General features: G+C 50.7%; 1 protein-coding gene across 1 annotated transcript in view; it reads left to right on the forward strand.

The window, feature by feature from the left end:
- Positions 1-5,812: 5,812 nt before the first annotated feature.
- MYL10 (myosin light chain 10) overlaps positions 5,813-19,166 on the forward strand; it is a 34,818-nt gene continuing 21,464 nt past the window's right edge. The window contains exon 1 of the mRNA XM_078365736.1: positions 5,813-5,890. Coding sequence (XP_078221862.1) covers positions 5,813-5,890 — 78 coding nt within the window. The remainder of the gene's footprint in view (positions 5,891-19,166) is intronic.

Genomic DNA, 19,166 nt, shown 5'->3' on the forward strand with positions numbered 1-19,166 from the left:
CCTCAGCCTCTAAGTAGCTGGGACTACAGGCGCTCACCACCACATCTGGCTAATTAAAACAATTTTTTGGGGAGCTGGGCATGGTGGTTAACACCTATAATCCCAGCACTTTGGAAGGCCGAGGCAGGTAGATCACCTGTGGTCAGGAGTTTGAGATCAGCCCGGCCAACATGGCGAAAACCTGTCTCTACTAAAAATACAAAAATTAGCTGGGCATGGTGGCACATGCCTGTAATCCCAGCACTTTGGGAGGCAAAGGCGGGCAGATCACCTGACGTCAGGAATTTTATTTTATTTTAAATTAAAAAAATTTTTTAAATATATATGTTTTTGAGATGGAATCTCTCTCTGTTGCCAGGCTGAAGTGCAGTGGCATGATCTCAGCTCACTGCAACCTCCGCCTTCCAGGTTCAAGCGATTTTCCTACCTCAGCCTCCCACGTAGCTGGGACTACAGGCATGCGCCACCACACCCAGCTAATTTTTATATTTTTATCAGAAATGGGGTTTCACCATGTTAGCCAGGCTGGTCTCGATTCACCTGCCTAGGCCTCCCAAAGTGCTGGGATTTCAGGTGTGAGCCACCACGCCCAGCCTATTTTATTTTAAATAGAAATGGGGTCTCACTATGTTGCCCAGGCTGGTCTTAACTTCCTGGCCTCATGCAGTCTTCCAACTTCACTGTGCCAAAGTGCTAAGGTCCAAGCATGAGCCCCTGCACCTGGCCAGCTTTCGTTTTCTTTATCCTGCTGCACGTGCAGTCAGTCTGCAGGCTCCCAGCCTTCTGTTCAGGGAACCTCTCTTTGATCACTCACTCCCTCCTCTCCGTCCGTCTTTCTGGAACTCCCAGGGTAGCCTTGGATTTCCCCTCTGCATCTGATCTTTTATCTCACATCTCTGTTTTCCTCTCTTCTGGGCGATTACTCAACTTTCATCACCAAGTCTTTTGTTACCTTTTAAAAATTCTAGCAAAGACATTTTGAATTTCCCAGAGCTCTGCTTTTGTTTGTTTCTTTGTTTACTTAGTGAATCCCTCTGGGGATGTTAATTAGAAACTTTATTCAAGTTATCCTCTACCCCCTGAATTAACTTCGTTTACTCAAGGGCACTTTTTAATTGACATGTTACATACACGAAGGTAAGTTTATTGACATTTAACATACATGCAGTTAAAAGCCAGAAGAGTTGGCTTTTCTTGTCTCACTCTCTTCTGTTTTGTTTGCGTTGACACGTGTTCTTGCTCTGTCACCCAAGCTGCAGTGCAGCGATGTGATCGTGGCTCGCCGCAGCCTTGGACTCCAGCAGAGACTTGCTATGTTGCCCAGGCTGGTCTCGAACGAGCTTCAAGTGATCCTCACACTCAGCCTCCCGAGTACCTTGGACGATAGGTGCACACTGCCTTTTTGCAATTTGTTGGAGAGATGGAATCTGGCTATGTTGCCAGGGTTGTTCGACAACTCCTGGGCTCAGACAGTCCTCCCCACCTTGGCCGCCCAGAGAACTGGGATTACAGGCAGGAGCCACTGTACCCGCCTACAGTTGGCTTTTCAAACCCTGCAAACCCCCAGATTTCTGGCCTCTTCCTTTTCCCTTCTAGTTTTGCTTGTAAACTGGCCAAATCTTTCCTGATCTCATTTTTATTTATTTATTTATTTATTTTGAGTTGGAGTCTTGCTCTGTCGCCCAGGCTGGAGTGCAGAGGCACAATCTTGGCTCACTGCAACCTCCACCTCCCAGGTTCAAGTGATTCTCCTGTCTCAACCTCCTGAGTAGCTGGGATTACAGGTACACGCCACCATGCCTGGCTAATTTTTGTATTTTTAGTAGAGACAGGGTTTTACCATGCTGGCCAGGCTGGTCTTGAGCTCCTGACCTCAAGTGTTCTGTCCACCTCGGCCTCCCAAAGTGCTGGGATTACAGGCATGAGCCACCCTGCCTGGCTAGGAAGTAGACTATTTACCAGAGGCTGGGATGAGAAAGGGAATGAGGGTGACTGCCGATGATTACAGGGTTGTTTTTTGGGGAGATGAAACTGTTCTAAAATTGATTTTGGTGGTGGCTTTACAATTCTGAATATACAAAAATTCAATAGTTATTGAACTGTACACTTCAAGCTTGTCAAACTTGTGACTTGCAGGCCACATGTGGCCCAAGACGGCTCTGAATGTGACCCAACACAAATTTGTAAACTTTCTTAAAGCATTATGACATTTTTTTTTTTTTTTTGCAATAGTTTTTTTTTAAGATGGAGCCTTGCTCTGCCGCCCAGGCTGGAGTGCAGCGGTGCCATCTCGGCTCACTGTGACCTCTGCCTCTCGGGTTCAAGCAATCCTTCCTCAGCCTGCTGAGTAGCTGGGACTACAGGCACGCGCCACCATGCCCAGCCAATTTTTGTATTTTTAGTAGAGCCGGGGTCTCACCATGTTGGCCAGGATGATCTCGATCTCTTGACCTCGTGATGCCCTAGCCTCCCAAAGCCCTGGGATTACAGGCGTGAGCCGCTGCGCCCGGCCCTCGTTTTTTCTGTAGGTTTGTTTTCAGCTCAGCTATCGCTAGTGTTAGTGTGTTTTAGGTGTGGCCCAAGATAATTCTTCTTCCCTGTGGACCAGGGAAGCCAAAAGACTGCACATTCCTACTTCATGTGGATGAATTGTATGGCTTGGGAATTATATCCCAATAATGCTGTTCCCCCACCCCCAAAAAAAAAATCCCACTTGACTCCTGCATGCATGGGCTGTGCTTCCAGATATCCCCAGAGGGGCTCCAGCAGCTCCTCCTGCCTCAGCTCTAAGTGGCAGCATCGAGGAGGAGCTCTGGACCAGGAATCAGCGACTTGCTGTGTGTGCTGGGGTGAATCCATGCCCTCTCTGAGCCTCTGGTTCCCCCAGGAGCACTAAGGAGTGATGCAGGAGGCATCAGAGTGGTCCTGTGGCAGGAATTCTGTCCGAGTCTGCAGTCTGGACCTCGGCAGGATGGGGGTGGCATCCCAGCCTCCTTGCGCTGGGGCACAGAGGCCACCACCCCGTGTTCTGCCTTTGATCTTCCCCAGAGCCCAAGCGTGTTGGTCCTTAGATGGCAGAGAATAAAACGAATTAGTGATGAATGCCCTGGCTTGTTGACGGTGAGTGGCATGCTCAGCTGTGACTCGTAGCCAGAGCGATTTTGCAGTCTTTTTTTAGATTAACAACCGGCAGAGAACCTCAGTCCCCTCCCCTCCTAATCCCCTGCTCTGCACAAACATGAAATTAATCTTCTAAATACTCAAGCTGGTTCCAGAAAGAAGTGAGCAGAGAAAAAGGGTGGGAGAGGGCTGGAGAGGAACCCCTCTCCCCTAACCCGCCACCGATCTTCCAAGTTCTTGCTCATGTCTGACTCGCTGTCCAGGGGAGGCGAGTGGCTGAACTGCCACCTGGAGTTTCATGACACTCCCTGCGCCAAACCGTGCACACTTCCATCTGGCTCTGCTCGCATACCTCCAGCAACGGGGAGCTCGCTACCTCAAAAGGGATCTGAAACAGTTCCACCTAGGGCACAGTCCTCCCTCCAAGTTATCTGGCTCTGTCCGCTTTTGCTCTGCCTGCCCTCTGGGAATTTTAGGACCAAGGCTGCTACTGGTTAGTTCAAAAGATAGCAAGGGCCCCGGGTATGGGACCTTTACAGTCTTGGTCACAGAGGGCGATGACAGATGCCGAGAGCAGCTTAACCTTGTGGACACCCCAACAACTCCTATGTCAGCCAGAACACAACACCTCCCCCTCATCCTGCCCAGTTTGAATGGTATCTTATGCAAGTTAGAAAAAGACGCTCCTTCCTCCGGGTAGATATGACTTCATGCCAGGGTCAGGTTCAGCCCCTGCCAGGTGCTCTTGAGCTGTGAACAACATACACAACCATACCAAGCATCCCTGAACCTGCCCGCATCCCTGGTGCCTGGTCTCAGCAAAGGGCTGCATCTCTTCCTGGTGTTTGTTTGTTTGTTTGTTTTGAGATGGAGTCTTGCTCAGTCACCCAGGCTGGGGTGCAGTGGCATGATCTCAGCTCACTGCAGCCTCTGCCTCCGGGTTCAAGCGATTCTCCTGCCTCAGCCTCCTGAGTAGCTGGAATTACAGGTGCTTACCACCACATCTGGCTAATTTTTGTATTTTTAGTTGAGATGGGGTTTCACCATATTGGTCAGGCTGGTCTCAAACACCTGACCTCGTGATCTGGTTGGTGGTTTTGTACTGAGTCAAGCTGGCCAAGCTGGAGTCTTGTTTCCCAGAATCCCCTCCCCGCTGTGAGTCTGAGTGAGAGCTGGACTAAAGCAAACTCTGCTCTGAGCAGCATCATGGCTAGAGGCGGGGTGGAGAGATGGACGCAGATGTGCCCGCAGGTTCCAGTTTCTCCACACTCTTGCCTGTCCTATTCCCTGACTGGCTGGCTCTTCTCTCTGACTGCTGGCCCTGTTAAGAAGCCACAGTGACCCGTGCCTTCCCCGGACGCTTGGCTGTGACCTTACGGAGGTGGTGTGAAGAGACCTCCATGGGTGTCTACACTGGCCCTGCCTTCGTATTGCAGCTGCCAGATCCACCTGGCTCCCGGATTCTCCGAAAGCTCCGGCTCTTCTGGCTGCCTCCCTGCTGTGGGAGGGCTGGTGGGTGACTTTCCCCTGGTCCCCAGTACATCTCCCCCACTTTGGACCTTGATTTCTGCAGACTGTCCCATCCATGTCAACGCTCATTCTTTTTTTGCGACAATCTTGCTCTGTCACCCAGGCTAGAGTTCAGTGGTGCCCAACTCGGCTCACTGCAGCCTCCACCTCCCGGATTGAAGCGATTCTCCTGCCTTAGCCTCCGGAGTAGCTGGGATTACCAGCGTGTACCACCATGACTCGCTAATTTTGGTTTTTTTTAGTAGAGACAGGAATTTACCATGTTGGCCAGGCTGGCCTCGAACTCTTAACCAACCTCAAGTGATCCTCATGCCTCGGCCTCCCAAAGTGCTGGGATTACAGGCGTGAGCCACTGCGCCCGGCCAAGGCTTGTCTTTATTCTATAATAAACACCCCTCTCAGTTCTGCTTCCTTGAAGGGGCGGGACCGGCACCACCTGTTGCCCACAGCACAGGAAGTGGGGTGGCCTTTCTCCTTGATCACAGGTGGTCTCACATCCTCCCGGCTCTTCCCCATCGGTGTCCCTCCAATCCACGGGTGTCCAAACTTTTGGCTTCCCTGGGCCACATTGGAAGAAGAATTGTCTTGGGACAGGCCGAGCACAGTGGCTCACGCCTGTAATCCCAGCACTTTGGGAGGCCGAGGCGGGTGGATCATGAGGTCAAGAGATCGAGACCATCCTGGTCAACATGGTGAAACCCCGTCTCTACTAAAAATATAAAAATCAGCTGGGCATAGTGGTACGTGCCTGTAATCCCAGCTACTCAGGAGGCTGAGGCAGGAGAATTGCCTGAACCCAGGAGGTGGAGGTTGTGGTGAGCCGAGATCGCACCATTGCACTCCAGCCTGGGTAACGAGCGAAACTCCGTCTCAAAAAAAAAAAAAAAAAGAAAAAAAAAGAATTGTCTTGGGCCACACATAGGAAATACACCGACACTAGCAATAGCTGATGAGCTACAAAAGTTGCAAAAAATCTCATCATTTTTTGTTTTTTTTTGAGACAGAGTCTCTATTGGTCAGGCTGGAGTGCAATGATGTGATCTCGGCTCACTGCAACCTCTGCCTCCCGGGTTTAAGTGATTCTCCTGCCTCGGCCTTTCGACGGGCACCCGCCACCCTGCTCAGTTGATTTTTTGTGTTTTTAGTAGAGACGGGGTTTCACATGTTGGCCAGGCTGGTCTTGAACTCTTGGCCTCAAATGATCCACCCGCCTCGGCCTCCCAAAGTGCTGGGATTACAGGCATGAGCCACCGCACACGGCCCTGGCTAGTTTCTAAAAAAATTATTTGTAGAGATGGGGTCTCCCTATGTTTCCTGGGCTAATTTCAAACTCTTGGGCTCGAGTGCTCCTCTCACCTCAGCCTCCCAAAGTGCTGGGATTACAAGTGTGAGCCACCACGCCTGGTCCAGCTGTTGCTATTCCTGCGGCCCGCTTAGCCCAGGGGTTGCAGGAAGCCGTGTGGCGGACTCTGGGGAAGGACTTTGTGTCCTATGCTCCTGGCAGCCATGTACTGTGCTCTCCAGTGACATGGGGCACCTCTGCGCCTTGAGACTCCATTGTGGGTAGACATGAGTCTTCCCCGGAGCCGGGCCGCTGAGACCTCAGATCCCCGCTCTGATTCAGCCGGGTGGCACAGGCAGACTCCGGGCTGCGTGGCCCTTGGCTCGGGACCGTCTTGCCGGCTTTTATCAGCATCAACGAGTCTTGTTGAGCGCTTCACAAACTTCTCATCTTTAATTTATCGCACAGCAAATTGGAGAGGATTTAACGTGTATTTAATTAATTTGACGAAAATAGTTCAACAACTGTAAACAAGGCTGAGGAGACGCAGTTGCAGGGAAGCAGCGCCTGGCTCCTCCGGGGCCCTTTGCCAGGGGCGCGGCCTGAGGTTGTATTTGGGGGGCTGATTGGACTTTGCAGGGAGACGGGGTGCAGCCTCGGCGACAGGGCCTGGCAGGGTGGGGGTCGGGAGAGCTGGGTGGGAGGCGAGGGTCTGGTCGGGGCTGGGTCACAGGCTGCAAGCCTTGGCTTCTTCATGTTCGAGAAGCGATGGGCAGTCCCGCCCTGCTTCCCGCCAGGGCCTCCTGTTGGGTGGGTGAAGCGCATTTTGCCTCTGGAAATCCCTGGACTTATTCAAGATGCTTGTGTCCCCCCCTGTTCTTCTCTCAAGTCCTACTCGTCCTTCCAGGTGAAGCACAGACACCACCTCTTCCAAAACATGTTTTTGTTTTTGAGACGGAGTCTTGTTCTGTCGTCCAGGCTGGAGTGCAGTGGGTGATCTCAGTTCACTGCAACCTCCACCTCCCGGGTTCAAGCGATTCTCCTGCCTCAGCCTCCGGAGTAGCTGGAATTATGGGCATACACCACCACTCCCGGCTAATTTTTTGTATTTTTTATTGAGATGGAGTAGGGGGTGCGGGGGGCAGGTCTCAACATGTTGCCCAGGCTGGTCTCGAACTCGTGACCTCAAGTGATCCACCGGCTTCAGTCTCCCAAAGTGCTGGGATTACAGGCATGAGCCACCACGCCCAGCCTGACATTTGTTGGATTAATGAAAAGGGAATTACGGGGCCAGCATCTCCCATTTGTCCCTTAATGGAGGTGACATTCTACAGAGGATGTTGGGGTGTTTGTGAGTTTGACAGAATGGCTCCCTCCATCCGGACCAGGCCAGTAATTCCCTCATTCCTGCTAGGCTGGGTGAACCCTCCAGCCCCCTGGGTCCCCAGCTGTTGTTTCTGCTGACTTCTCCCTCCTGGGGGTGGGGTGCAGGGAAGATCTCCAACCCCTCTTCACCTCCACACACGGATTCACGCTGGCTCCTGAGCCCACCCAGAATGACTTTCCCAACGGCAGTGTCCTGTGCCCGGGCAGGGCCTGCCCTTACCGTTTACTCTTGGCAAATGGACCTTCCTATTTCTAAGAAAACAAGCTTTAATTGGTAATGATATCATGTCTTTTTACAGCACCTTTCATCCAGGTGCCCACAGCACCCAGCTTGCTAAACAGAATCCTTAGAAGGTGCCGGGACTTCAAACAGTCCCCAGGTTCACTCGGGCGCCTTGAAGGCTCCCCATAGCGAGGGCACCCCGGGTCGCTTGGGGCCAGGTGGGAGTGGGAGTGGAGCCTGGGAGGTTTCCCGGAGAACCCGCCGTGTGCCCAGCTCTGCTAGGAGGCTGTGAGATGGGGCAGAGAGAAGGGGGAGACCCTCTTCTTGCTTTCCTTTCTCCTCTGCACCCTTCATTCTGGTCTTAGATACGCCTCTCCTTCCCTGCGGAGAAAGAAACCCCTTGTTACTTTGACCTACACCACACACAGCACAGGGGGATCTTTAGCTCCCCCTCCAATCTCTACAGGGGCTTCCCCACCACCTGTGCCCAGCCTCCTGACGTAGAAGATCTAAGTAATTTAGGGCATCTGTCATGCAAATATAACTTTGATGCAAATCTCAAAGAAGTCCCACCTTCCAATAGATTGTTCCTGATTTTATTTTTTTCATTTTCTTATTTTTATTTTTTGAGACAGTCTTGCTGTCACCCAGGCTGGAGTGCAGTGGCATGATCTCAGCTCACTGCAATCTCCACTGCTTCCCAGTTCAAGCAATTCTCCTGCCTCAGCCTCCAGAGTAGCTGGGATTACAGGCACCTGCCACCATGCCTGGCTAATTTTTGAATTTTAGTAGAGACTGGGTTTCACCATATTGGCCAGGCCAGTCTCGAACTCTCGGCCTCAAGTGACCTGCTGACTTTGATCTTCCAAAGTGCTGGCCACCCTGCTTGCCATCCTCATTTTATTTTTTAGAGACAGGGTCTTGCTCTGTCGCCCAGGCTGGAGTGCAGTGGTGCCATCATAACTCACTGCAGCCTGGATCTCTTGAGTTCAAGAATCCTTCCCCCGACTCCTGAGTAGCTGGGACTATAGATCTGCACCGTCACACCCAGCTAATTATTAAATTTTTTTGTAGACACAGAGTCTTGCTATGTTGCCCAGGCTGGTCTTGAACTCCTGGGCTCAAGCAATCTTGTCCCCTCAGCCTCTGAAAACTCTGGGATTACGGGCGTAAGGCACCACACTTGACCTGTTTCTAATCTTATATGATAAAGAAATGTTGACTCTCCCTATCTTCCCTACCCTCCACTGGCCCCTTCTGGCACTTTGCTGGGGAACAAAGATTGGCACCCCAGGATCCTCCCAGACAGGGCTGCAGGGACCAACCTCAGGAGGGCAGGAACGAAGCACATCTCAGCAAAACGACCACTGCTTTCATCAGTTTATGTCATTGATTAGAATAGAAATCAATCTAATCCGAGCTGAGTCCATCCGCACAGGTTAGGAAAGAGCCCTTTATTGCTAGAGAGGGTTTTATGGTGATACAAGCCAGGCTCCCCAGGAAAATGTACAGTTCTGGAGAGGACAAGACCAAAGCCGTGTCAGTGAGGGAAACAGACCCACTTTTTTGGAGACCCACAGAGATGGAGTCTCGCTCTGTTGCCCAGGCTGGAGTGCAGTGGTGCCATCTCAGTTCACTGCAACCTCCACCTCCCAGGTTCAAGTGATGTTCCTGCCTCAGCCTCCCGTGTAGCTGGGACTACAGGTGTGTGCCATCACACCTGGCTAATTTTTGTACTTTCAGTAGCGATGGGGTTTCCCCATGTTGGACAGACTGTCTCGAACTCCTGACCTCAAGTGATCCACCCGCCTTGGCCTCCCAAAGTGCTGGGATTACAGGCATGAGCCACCGCGCCCGGCCTACAGTATAGTATTTCATGGTGTGGATTTGACATAATTCAACTTAGCCCCGTTATAGAACATTTAGCAACATCTAGTTCCTGTTAATGTTATTCGCTGTTAGTAAAGTTGTTTGAGACACATCAAAACAGCCAACATGAAAAAAAAAAAGATTGAAAACTTTGGCTACATTAAATGGACAACTTAGGCCACACTCCGTTTATAAAACAATATTTTTCTGCCAGGTGCAGTGGCTCACACCTGTAATCCCAGCACTTTGGGAGGCCGAGGCAAGAGGATTGCATGAAACCAAGAGTTTGAGACCAGACTGGGAAACACAGTGAGACCCCATCTCTACAAAAATAAAAATATAAAAATCATCCAGGTATATGGTGTGCACCCGTAGTTTCAGTTACTCAGGAGGCTGAGGTGGGAGGATGGCTTGAGCCCAGGAGTTTGAGGCTGCAGTGAGCTGTGACTGCACCACTGCACTCCAGACTGGGCAACAGAGTGACACCCAGCTAATTATTTTTTAAAAAGTCCCAAGACTGACAGCAGATATCAGATAGGATGAAATGAGTAGGGTTGCATGGCTGGCTGGCAGGAGGGACAATCTGCACAGCCACTTTGAAAAACAATTTGACACTGTCTTGTAAAGTTGGGTATGTGTTGCTACTTTTAGCTATATTCTCTGGAGAAATTTTTGCCCACACACATCAAGAAAGTTTATTTATTTATTTTGAGACGGAATCACACTCTGTCGCCCAGGCTGGAGTGCAGAGGCACGATCTCAGCTCACTGCAGCCTCCACCTCCCAGGATCAAGCAATTCTCTGCCTCAGCTTCCTGAGTAGCTGGGATTACAGGTGCCCACCACCACGCCCGGCTAATTTTTGTATTTAGTAGAGGTGAAGTTTTACCTTGTTGGCTGGGCTGGTCTCGAACTCCTGGCCTCAAGTGACCCCCGCCCCCACCTCAGCCTCCCAAAGTGCTGGGATTACAGGCATGAACCATTGCACCAGCAGAGAACTTTAAAAGAATGTTAGTCATCAGCAGGAAAAGTGGATGCATGAATGGTCCCATAATTACACAATTAAGAATAAGCCACATGTGACGTCATATAGCAACACAGGTGAATTTTGAGGTAATGGATTAGCCATTGACACCATGATGCTGAGTAACAGATCACCCTCATCTCCGGGGGCTCAAAGCAACGTTCATTAAGGCTCAGGCTCTGCAGCTTGGCTGCGGCTTGATCTAGGTTGGGGCTACGTGGAGCTTGGTGGGAAGTCCTGACTCAAGCTGAGGGTCTGGGGATTGGCCGGGGCTGCTCTGCTCCACGTGTATTCTTCCTGGGTCCCAGGCTGAGGGTTCAGCTTGTGTCTTGGTCATGGCATGGGATGAAGGCAGGAGGAGAGAGTCGATGCTTTAGACTTGGAACTGGTCCGTCACTTCTCCTCTCATGCCATTGGTCAAAGCGGGTCACATGTGCCCTGATCATCTGTTGACCCCACTGGTGGAGGTGGAATCCCCCATCTAAATACGGTGAGTTGGCCAAATGCCTGACCACCTACCCTTGTGTTCCAAGCGCCTCCAGAACTCAGTGCGGTCACACGCTGTACAGTTCTGTAGCGTCTGAGAAGCAGGTTAGACCCTCTAGCCTAGATGTGTAGGAGGCTAGCCCATTAAGGTTAGTGTAAATACTCTCTAGGCTCTGCCCTTTTGTGGACATCACTGAAGCGGTAGCCGCCAAAATGAAATTCCATCCCTTTGTGACTTCCGACCGAAGCACACGTCGAAGAAGGCATTTCAGTGCACCTTCCCACATTCGCAGGAAGATGATGTCTTCCCCTGTTTCCAAAGAGCTGAGACAGAAATGCAGCGTGTTAATCACGCCCATCGAAAGGCTGATGAAGTGCAGGTTGTACGAGGACACTGGAAAGGTCAGCAGACTGGCAAAGTAGTACAGTTTTACAGGAAGAAATACGTTACCTACACTGAGCGCAGCCGTCCACGCAGGCATTCACCCGGCAAGGTGGCTCTCCCTAGGCTAAAACTGGACAAAGACCGCAAAAAGACCCTTGAACAGAAAGCCAGATCTCACCAAGTAGGAAAGGAGAAGAGTAAATACAAGGAAGACACAATTGAGAAGGTGCAGGAATAAAGTAATCTTATCTACAAGCTTTGATTAAAACTTGAAACAAGGAAAAAAAATACTCTCTGGGATGTCCCCACAGCAATGAAATCACCTAAGAACACATTTCTCAGAACAGACCTGTCATTAAGCGATGCCTGATTGTGTCACTTCGAGTGAAAAGGCAACTCCTAGACTTTTGCTAACCCCTTTATATAGAGGTTAAAAATAAGCAAGGCCAGGTGCAGTGACTCACACCTGTAATCCCAGCACTTTGGGAGAGTGACGCAAGAGGAACACTGGAGCCCAGGAGATGGAGGCTGCAGTGAGCTGTGATCGCACCACTGCACTCCAGCCTGGGCAACCGAATGAGACTCTGTCTCAAAAAATAAACAAAAAGTGTAGCACATACAGTGATGTATCGTACATAATATTTGGCAATGATAATAAATGACTCTGTTGCGGGTTTATGTATGTACGTATGTATTTGTTTTATTATTATTGTTTATTTTTTGAGACCGAGTCTTGCTCTGTCCCCCAGGGCTGGAGGGTAGTGGTACCATCTCAGCTCACTGCAACCTCTGCCCCACGGGTTCAAGCAATTCTCCTGCCTCAGCCTTCTGAATAGCTGGGATTATAGTTGTGTGCCACCACGCCTGGCTAATTTTGTATTTTTGTATTTTTTTGTAGAGACGGGGTTTCACCGTGTTGGCCAGGCTGGTCTTGAACTCCTGACCTCAGGTGATCTGAACGTCTCAACCTCCCAAAGTGCAGGGATTACAGGTGTGAGCTCCTATTTATTATGCTAGGCTTTTTATCATTGTGTTGTAGTGTACCACTTCTACTTATTTAAAAAACAAAAGTTAACTATGAAATAGCCTCAGGCGGTGCCTCAGGAAGTGCCCAGGAGAAGGCGTTGTTGTCATAGGTGATGACAGCTCCATGAGTTTTAGAAGACTTTTCTTTTCTTTTTTTTTTTTTTGAGACACAGTTTCGCTCTTGTTACCCAGGCTGGAGTGCAATGGCGCGATCTTGGCTCACCGCAACCTCCGCCTCCTGGGTTCAGACAATTCTCCTGCCTCAGCCTCCTGAGTAGCTGGAATTACAGGCACATGCCACCATGCCAAGCTAATTTTTTGTATTTTTAGTAGAGACGGGGTTTCACCATGTTGACCAGGATGGTCTCGATCTGTTGACCTCGTGATCCACCCGCCTTGGCCTCCCAAAGTGCTGGGATTACAGGCTTGAGCCACCGCACACGGCCTAGAAGACTTTTCAGTGGGATAAGATGTGGAGGTCGAAGACGGTGGTGCTGGCGATCCTGACCCTGTGTAGGCCTGGTCTGACGTGTGTGTTTGTGTCTTTGTTTTTAACAAAAAAGTTTAAGAAGTAAAAACAAAAATTAAAAATAGCAAAAAATAGAATAGGAATATAAAGAAAAAAAATTTTTTTTTTTTTTGAGATGGAGACTTGCTCTGTCACCCAGGTTGGAGTGTAGTGGCGCAATCTCAGCTCACTACAACCTCCATCTCCTGGGTTCAAGTGATTCTCCTGCCTCAGTCTCTCGAGTAGCTGGGACTACGGTGACCTGCCATCATGGCTGGGTAATTTTTTGTATTTTTAGTAAAGACGGGGTTTTGCCATGCGGGTCACGCTGGTCTCAAACTCTCAACCTCAAGTGTTCCGCCCACCTTGGCCTCCCAAAGTGCTGGGATTACAGGCATGAGCCACCATGTCCAGCCTAAGAAAATACTTTTGCATGGCTGTATGATGGGTTTGTGTTTTAAAGTGATGTTGTTACAGAAGAGTAAAGAAGTTGAAAAGAATTGGAAAGATTATAAGTAAAAAAGTTACAGTAAGCTGAGGTCAATTATTACTAAAGAAAGAAAGATACACATTTTTTGAGAAGGGATCTCACTCTGTCGCCCAGGCTACAGTGCAGTGGTGCCATCATCACTCACTGCAGCCTCAACCCCTGGGTTTCAGTGATCCTCCCCCACCTTAGCCTCCTGAGTAGCTGGGGTTACAGACACATGCCACCATGCCCAGCTAATATATATGTTTATTTTTAGTAGAGATGGGGTGTTGCTGTGTTGTCCAGGCTGGTCTTGAATTCCTGACCTCTAGTGATCCTCCTACCTTGGCCTCCCAAAGTGCTGGGATTACAGCTGTGAACTGCCAAGCCAGGCCAATAATTGTTGTTGTTTTCTTTTTAATAAAAATGATGTCGTGGCTGGGTGCGGTGATTCACGCCTGTAATCCCAGCACATTGGGAGGCTGAAGCGGAAGAATCATCTGAGATCAGGAGTTTGAGACCAGCCCTGCCAACATGGTAAAACCCCAACTCTACTAAAAGTACAAAAATTAGCAGGGCATGGGGTGGCAGGCACCTGTAGTACCAGCTACTTGGGAGGCTGAGAAAGGAGAATTGTTTGAGCCCAGGAGGCAGAGGTTGCAGTGAGCCAAGATTGAGCCACTGCACTCCAGCCTGGGTGACAGAGCGAGGCTCTGCCTCAAAAAAAAAAAAAGTTTAAAAATAAGCAAAATTCAACTCTATATTGTTTAAGTGTGCATGCAGATGTCACAAAAGCAGTGCAGGAACGATAGGTACAAGCTCGGGATGGTCGTTCCTCTCTGTGGAGGAGGGCAGGTGGATGGGAATACGTGTTGATCTGTTTTCACGCTGCTGATAAAGACTTACCGGAGACTGGGCAATTTACGAAAGACTGAGGTTTAGTGGACTCACAGTTCCACGTGGCTGGGGAGGCCTCATAATCATGGCAGAAGGGGAAGGGCACGTCTCACACGGCAGTAGACAAGAGAAAAGCCTGTGCAGAGAAACTCCTCTTTATAAAACCATCAGATCTCATGAGACTCATTCACTATTATGAGAACCGAATGGGAAAAACCCGTCCCCGTGATTCAGTGACTTCCCACTGGGTCCCTCTCACGACATGTGGGAATTGTGGGAGCTACCATTCAAGATGAGATTCGGGGATGGGGGGACACAGCCAAATCGTATTAGAAGGCTTAGGTGATGTAAGTTACTGGGGATATTCTAGTCCTTGGCTTGGGTCGTGTTCGTGGATGTTTGTTGGATCAGCCAATCAATCAACCAACCAGATGGGGAAAGAAAGGGCCAGCTACAGGCCAAGGACCAGGTGTCCCACGACCCAAAGCTCCTGATGAATCTAACTCTCTAAACTTGAGGTCCAAGAAGCTCTGCTGACTGAACATCAGCCAGGCTCAGACAATGTAGGTCTGGGTCCCTGCTCTCTCCCAAGCTCCTGGAATTTTTCCTTCCGTGTGTCTGTTTCTCTCCCAGAGCAGGCTGGGAATTGTACTCAGAACTCCATGATGACACCGGCCCACAAGAGGGGAGAAGAGAAAGAATCGTTTTACCACTTCACACAGAACATTCTGGAAATGCAGTCACAAGATTGGTCAGCTGGGTGGCTGGACCTGTGCCTCCAAGACTTGTGTGTTATTTGCTTGAGGGAAGGAGTTGAGAAACTGTACCTGGGAGAACATGTACAGCTGCCCAACTGCAGACGCCACACTTTCATTGGAGTCTAAAGTTCTAAGTTGTTGTGGTCTATGGAGCCATGCAAGGCACAAACATGGATGACCTTCCGGCCTCAGAGCCCAGCTCCAGAAGTATGGGATTAAAGGTGGCAATATGAGGGTTGCTGTGGAATATTTTTCAGGAGGGCTCTTACTGTCCATGACCCTCCTTGCTGTGGGTGCCACGGTCTGTGGAGGCTGGTGGAAGGTCCAGCTCAGCCATCTCCCTTGGAGGGTGATTGAGGTCAGGTTTAGGGGCTGGGTAACTAGCGGGAAAAATGAGGGGGCGAGCGTTAACAAATGGCTAACCTCTTCTGGGCGCTGTGGCTCACTCCTGTAATCCCAGCACTTTGGGAGGCCAAGGCAGACAGATCACAAGATCAGGAGTTTGAGACCAGACTGGCCAACATAGTGAAACCCTGTCTCTACTAAAAATACAAAAATTAGCCAGGCGTGGTGGCAGGTGCCTATAATCCCAGCTACTCGGGAGGCTGAGGCAGGAGAATCTCTGAAACCTGGGAGGCGGAGTTTGCAGTGAGCCGAAACCATGCCATTGCACTCCAGCCTGAGTGACAGAGTGAGACTCCATCTCAAAACATAATAAATAAATAAATAAATAAAAATTAAATAAACAAATGTCTCACCTCGCCCTCCCTGCTTCTGGCAGACGCTGTCTGGAGTGTCAGCTGCTGGGTGCTGGGTGAGGGGGCTAATCCTTCAGCCGGGACAACAGGATGTAACTTGTCATAATCAGTCTGTCCTAGTGCTGCCGGCTCAGCTCTCGGAGGAGGGTGTGCGCAGTTTCCAACAGCAGAAAGCCCGCATTAGCACAGCAAATTGGGCCCGCTTGGCAACCTCCAAGGGTCCCGAGCCTGGGCACTGCCTGCCTGAGCCACTGTCTGCTGCAGAGATGCCGAGAGCCTCGGGGAGGCCCCACCTCAACTTCCAGGTTACTCAGCTCCCAGGCACCCCTTGGAGAATGGGGTGGGTGGATTCGAGGCTGGAAGCGAGGTGGGGCACCTCGAGCAAGCCCCTCGTGGCTTCAGTTTCCTCAGCTGTCCAGCAGGGCGAAGTCAGCCTGGCTCTTGGGGGAAAGATAGGGAACCCAGGCATCCACCAGGGCACCACTCATCCTCTCTCTCTCATCCTCCTCCATGCAGGCCCCAGGGATTCCTCCCACCTCACCATTCTCTTCTGCTCTGAGCTCTGGCAAAAATGCCACAGGAGCAGGAGAAGGCATGAACCTGAGCCCGTGCACCCGGCTGGCTTAGGAGACTCAGCCCTCCTGCTGCGAGCCTCAGCTTCTTTCTTTTCTTTTTCCTTCTCCTTTTCTTTTCTTCTCTTCTCTTTCTTTCTTCTCTCTCTCTCTGTCTCTCTCTCTTCCCCCGCCTCCCCCTTCTCTCTCTTTCTTTCGAGACAGTCTCACTGTCACCCAGGCTGGAGTGCAGTGGTGAGATCTCAGCTCACTGCAACCTCCACCTCCTGGGTTCAAGTGATTCTCCTGCCTCAGCCTCTTGAGAAGCTGGGACTACGGGTGCGTAACACCGCGCCTGGCTAATTTTTGTACTTTTAGTAGAGATGGGGTTTCACCATATTGTCCAGGCTGCTCTCAAACTCCTGGCCTCAGGTGGTCTGCCTACCTCCCCAAATTCTGGGATTACAGGTGTGAGCCACCAGGCCAGCCTGGGAGCCTCCGTTTCTACAGCTATCAATGGAGAGTGAGGCAAGAGGAGGCCGTGTAAGCCCCTCCGTCCTCCAGGGCCTGGGTCAAGGGCTCAAGGAAGGGTACGCAGTGACACACAGACCCAGAGAGGTGATACCCCGGTCCAGGCTGAGTCAGAGGGACCTGGCATTGGTTGGAGGAGGGCCCAGCCTCCTCTCAAGGTTGTTCTCGGCAGCAAACGGGGGCTTGACCTCTCTTCTCTTCTCTTCTCAGGCGCCTTTCCAAAAGCAGGGCTTCCTGGCCGTGGCCAGAGAGCCACCACCTGTCATGCTATGCCAATCCCCGCTGATTTTCCTGGACTTCCTGGGCTCACGTAGTTGGCTGTGGAACAGAGGCCCTCAGGCCAGGATCTGAATTCTGGCTCCCCTCATGTATTAGCCAGGGTTCCCCAGGGGACAGAAGTAATAGGATGGACATATATATGAAAGGGAATTTATTAAGGAGAACTGACTCACAGAATCACAAGGTGAGGTCCCACAATAGGCTGTCTGCCAGCCTAGGAGCAAGGAAGCCAGCTGGAGTCCCAAAACCCCAAAGGTAGGGAAGCCAGCTGAGCGTGGTGGCTCACGCCTGTAATCCCACCACTTTGGGAGGCTGAGGCGGGAGGTTACTTTGAGCCAATGAGTTTGAGATTAGCCTGAGCAACCTAGAGAGACCCCGTCTCTATAAAAGATACTCAAATTAGCCAGGCATGCTGGTGTGCACCTGTAGTCTCAGCTACTCCGGAGGCTAAGGTGGGAGGATTGCTTGAGCCTGGGAGGCTGCAATGAGCCCTGATTGTACCACTTCACTCCAGCCTGGGCAACAGAGTGAGACCCGGTCTCAAAAAATATATAAATAAATAAAAATAAAAAGCAAACGAGATCCAGCTGCAGATTCCCAGACCCGTCTCAGAGACCCCATGTACTGCCATTTAGGGCAACTTCCGGTCCCACTGGACAGAAAAACCCTACCCCTTTCCCCCCTCAGCCATCAATTGTACAGCTTTTTTTTTTTTTTTAAATAGAGTCTGGCTTCATCTCCCAGGCTGGAGTGCAGTGGTACAATATCGGCTCACTGCAACCTCTGCCTCCTGGGTTCAAACGATTCTCCTGCCTCAGCCTCCTGAGTAGCTGGAATTACAGGTGTGTATCACCATGCCTGACTAATTTTTGTATTTTTAGTAGAGATGGAATTTCACAATGTTAGCCAGGCTGGTCTCGAACTCCTGACCTCCATGATACTCCCACCTTGGTCTCCCAAAGTGCTTGGATTACAAGTGTGAGCCACCATGCCCAGCCATCCCCAGCTATTTGTACTGCAGGATGCTGTGGCCACAGGACCCTTGAATGGGATGCCTCTCTTGAGCTTCTGTGTTCACAGGAGAAAAGTATATGGGGGAAAGTGAAAGTCACGTCTCACATGGAGGCAGACAAGAGAAAAACCTGTGCAGGGAAACTCCCCTTTATAAAACCAGCAGATCTCATGAGATCTCTGCACACTCACTACATGAGAACGGCATGGGAAGGACCCAACCCCATGATTCGATGACTTCCCACCGTGTCCCTCCCACGACACATGGGAATTATGGGAGCTACAATTCAAGATAAGATTTAGGGGTGGGGGGACACAGTCTCATAGACTCCAAGTTCACCAGCCTGCTGAGCCACAGCTATAAAACAGGCAAGAGGCATTCCAGGAGACATTCTTCTTAGTTTAAGGATTTCCTTGTCTTTTCTAAATGGCCTCTAATAGGAAGAAGGCTCCAGATGGGACAGGAGCTGAGGAGGAGGGGACATCACGGGCTTTGGGAAAAGATAGCCCACCCATTCTAACTGTCCTCAAAATCTCAGACCTCCCACCTGGTAATGAGAGAGTTGATGCCACAAAAGGCTATTTCCTCTGGGTTAAGAAGGACAAAGAGGCAAATTGGCCTTGAGTCAGGGTGTGTCTGAAATGCTATGTGTGGGCTGCTATGGCTTGAGCCAGCCTCTGGTTCCCGGCGGCTCTAGCCGATCAGCAGTCTTGGCGGCTGCAGGAGCTCAGGGGCTGTATGCACCCCCAAGCTGGACGCATTTGCTCAATACGTGACAGAGATGGAAAAAGGAGACGTGGGTGGAGGGACGGGCAAACGGTACTCTGTGGCTTTGGGCGTTCCTGTGGACCCAGCCTACTGTCTGTTTTGAGCCACAGGGTCTGAGGGAAGCAGTGGTCCAGGGCTGTGACATTTGGGATGGGGAGAGAGATCGTCCAAGGAGTGATGCTGCCCTGGCCAGACAGAAAGGGCAGGCCATGAGGGCGTCTCTCCTCCACTAAAGACACAGAAGCCGCAGCACAGGAAGCACGTTCTGGAAGCCCAAGAGGGGCATCTCCCGGCTCAGTGTCTTG

This window comes from Callithrix jacchus, chromosome 2 (genome assembly GCF_049354715.1).
Source record: "Callithrix jacchus isolate 240 chromosome 2, calJac240_pri, whole genome shotgun sequence".
Lineage (NCBI taxonomy): Eukaryota > Metazoa > Chordata > Mammalia > Primates > Cebidae > Callithrix > Callithrix jacchus.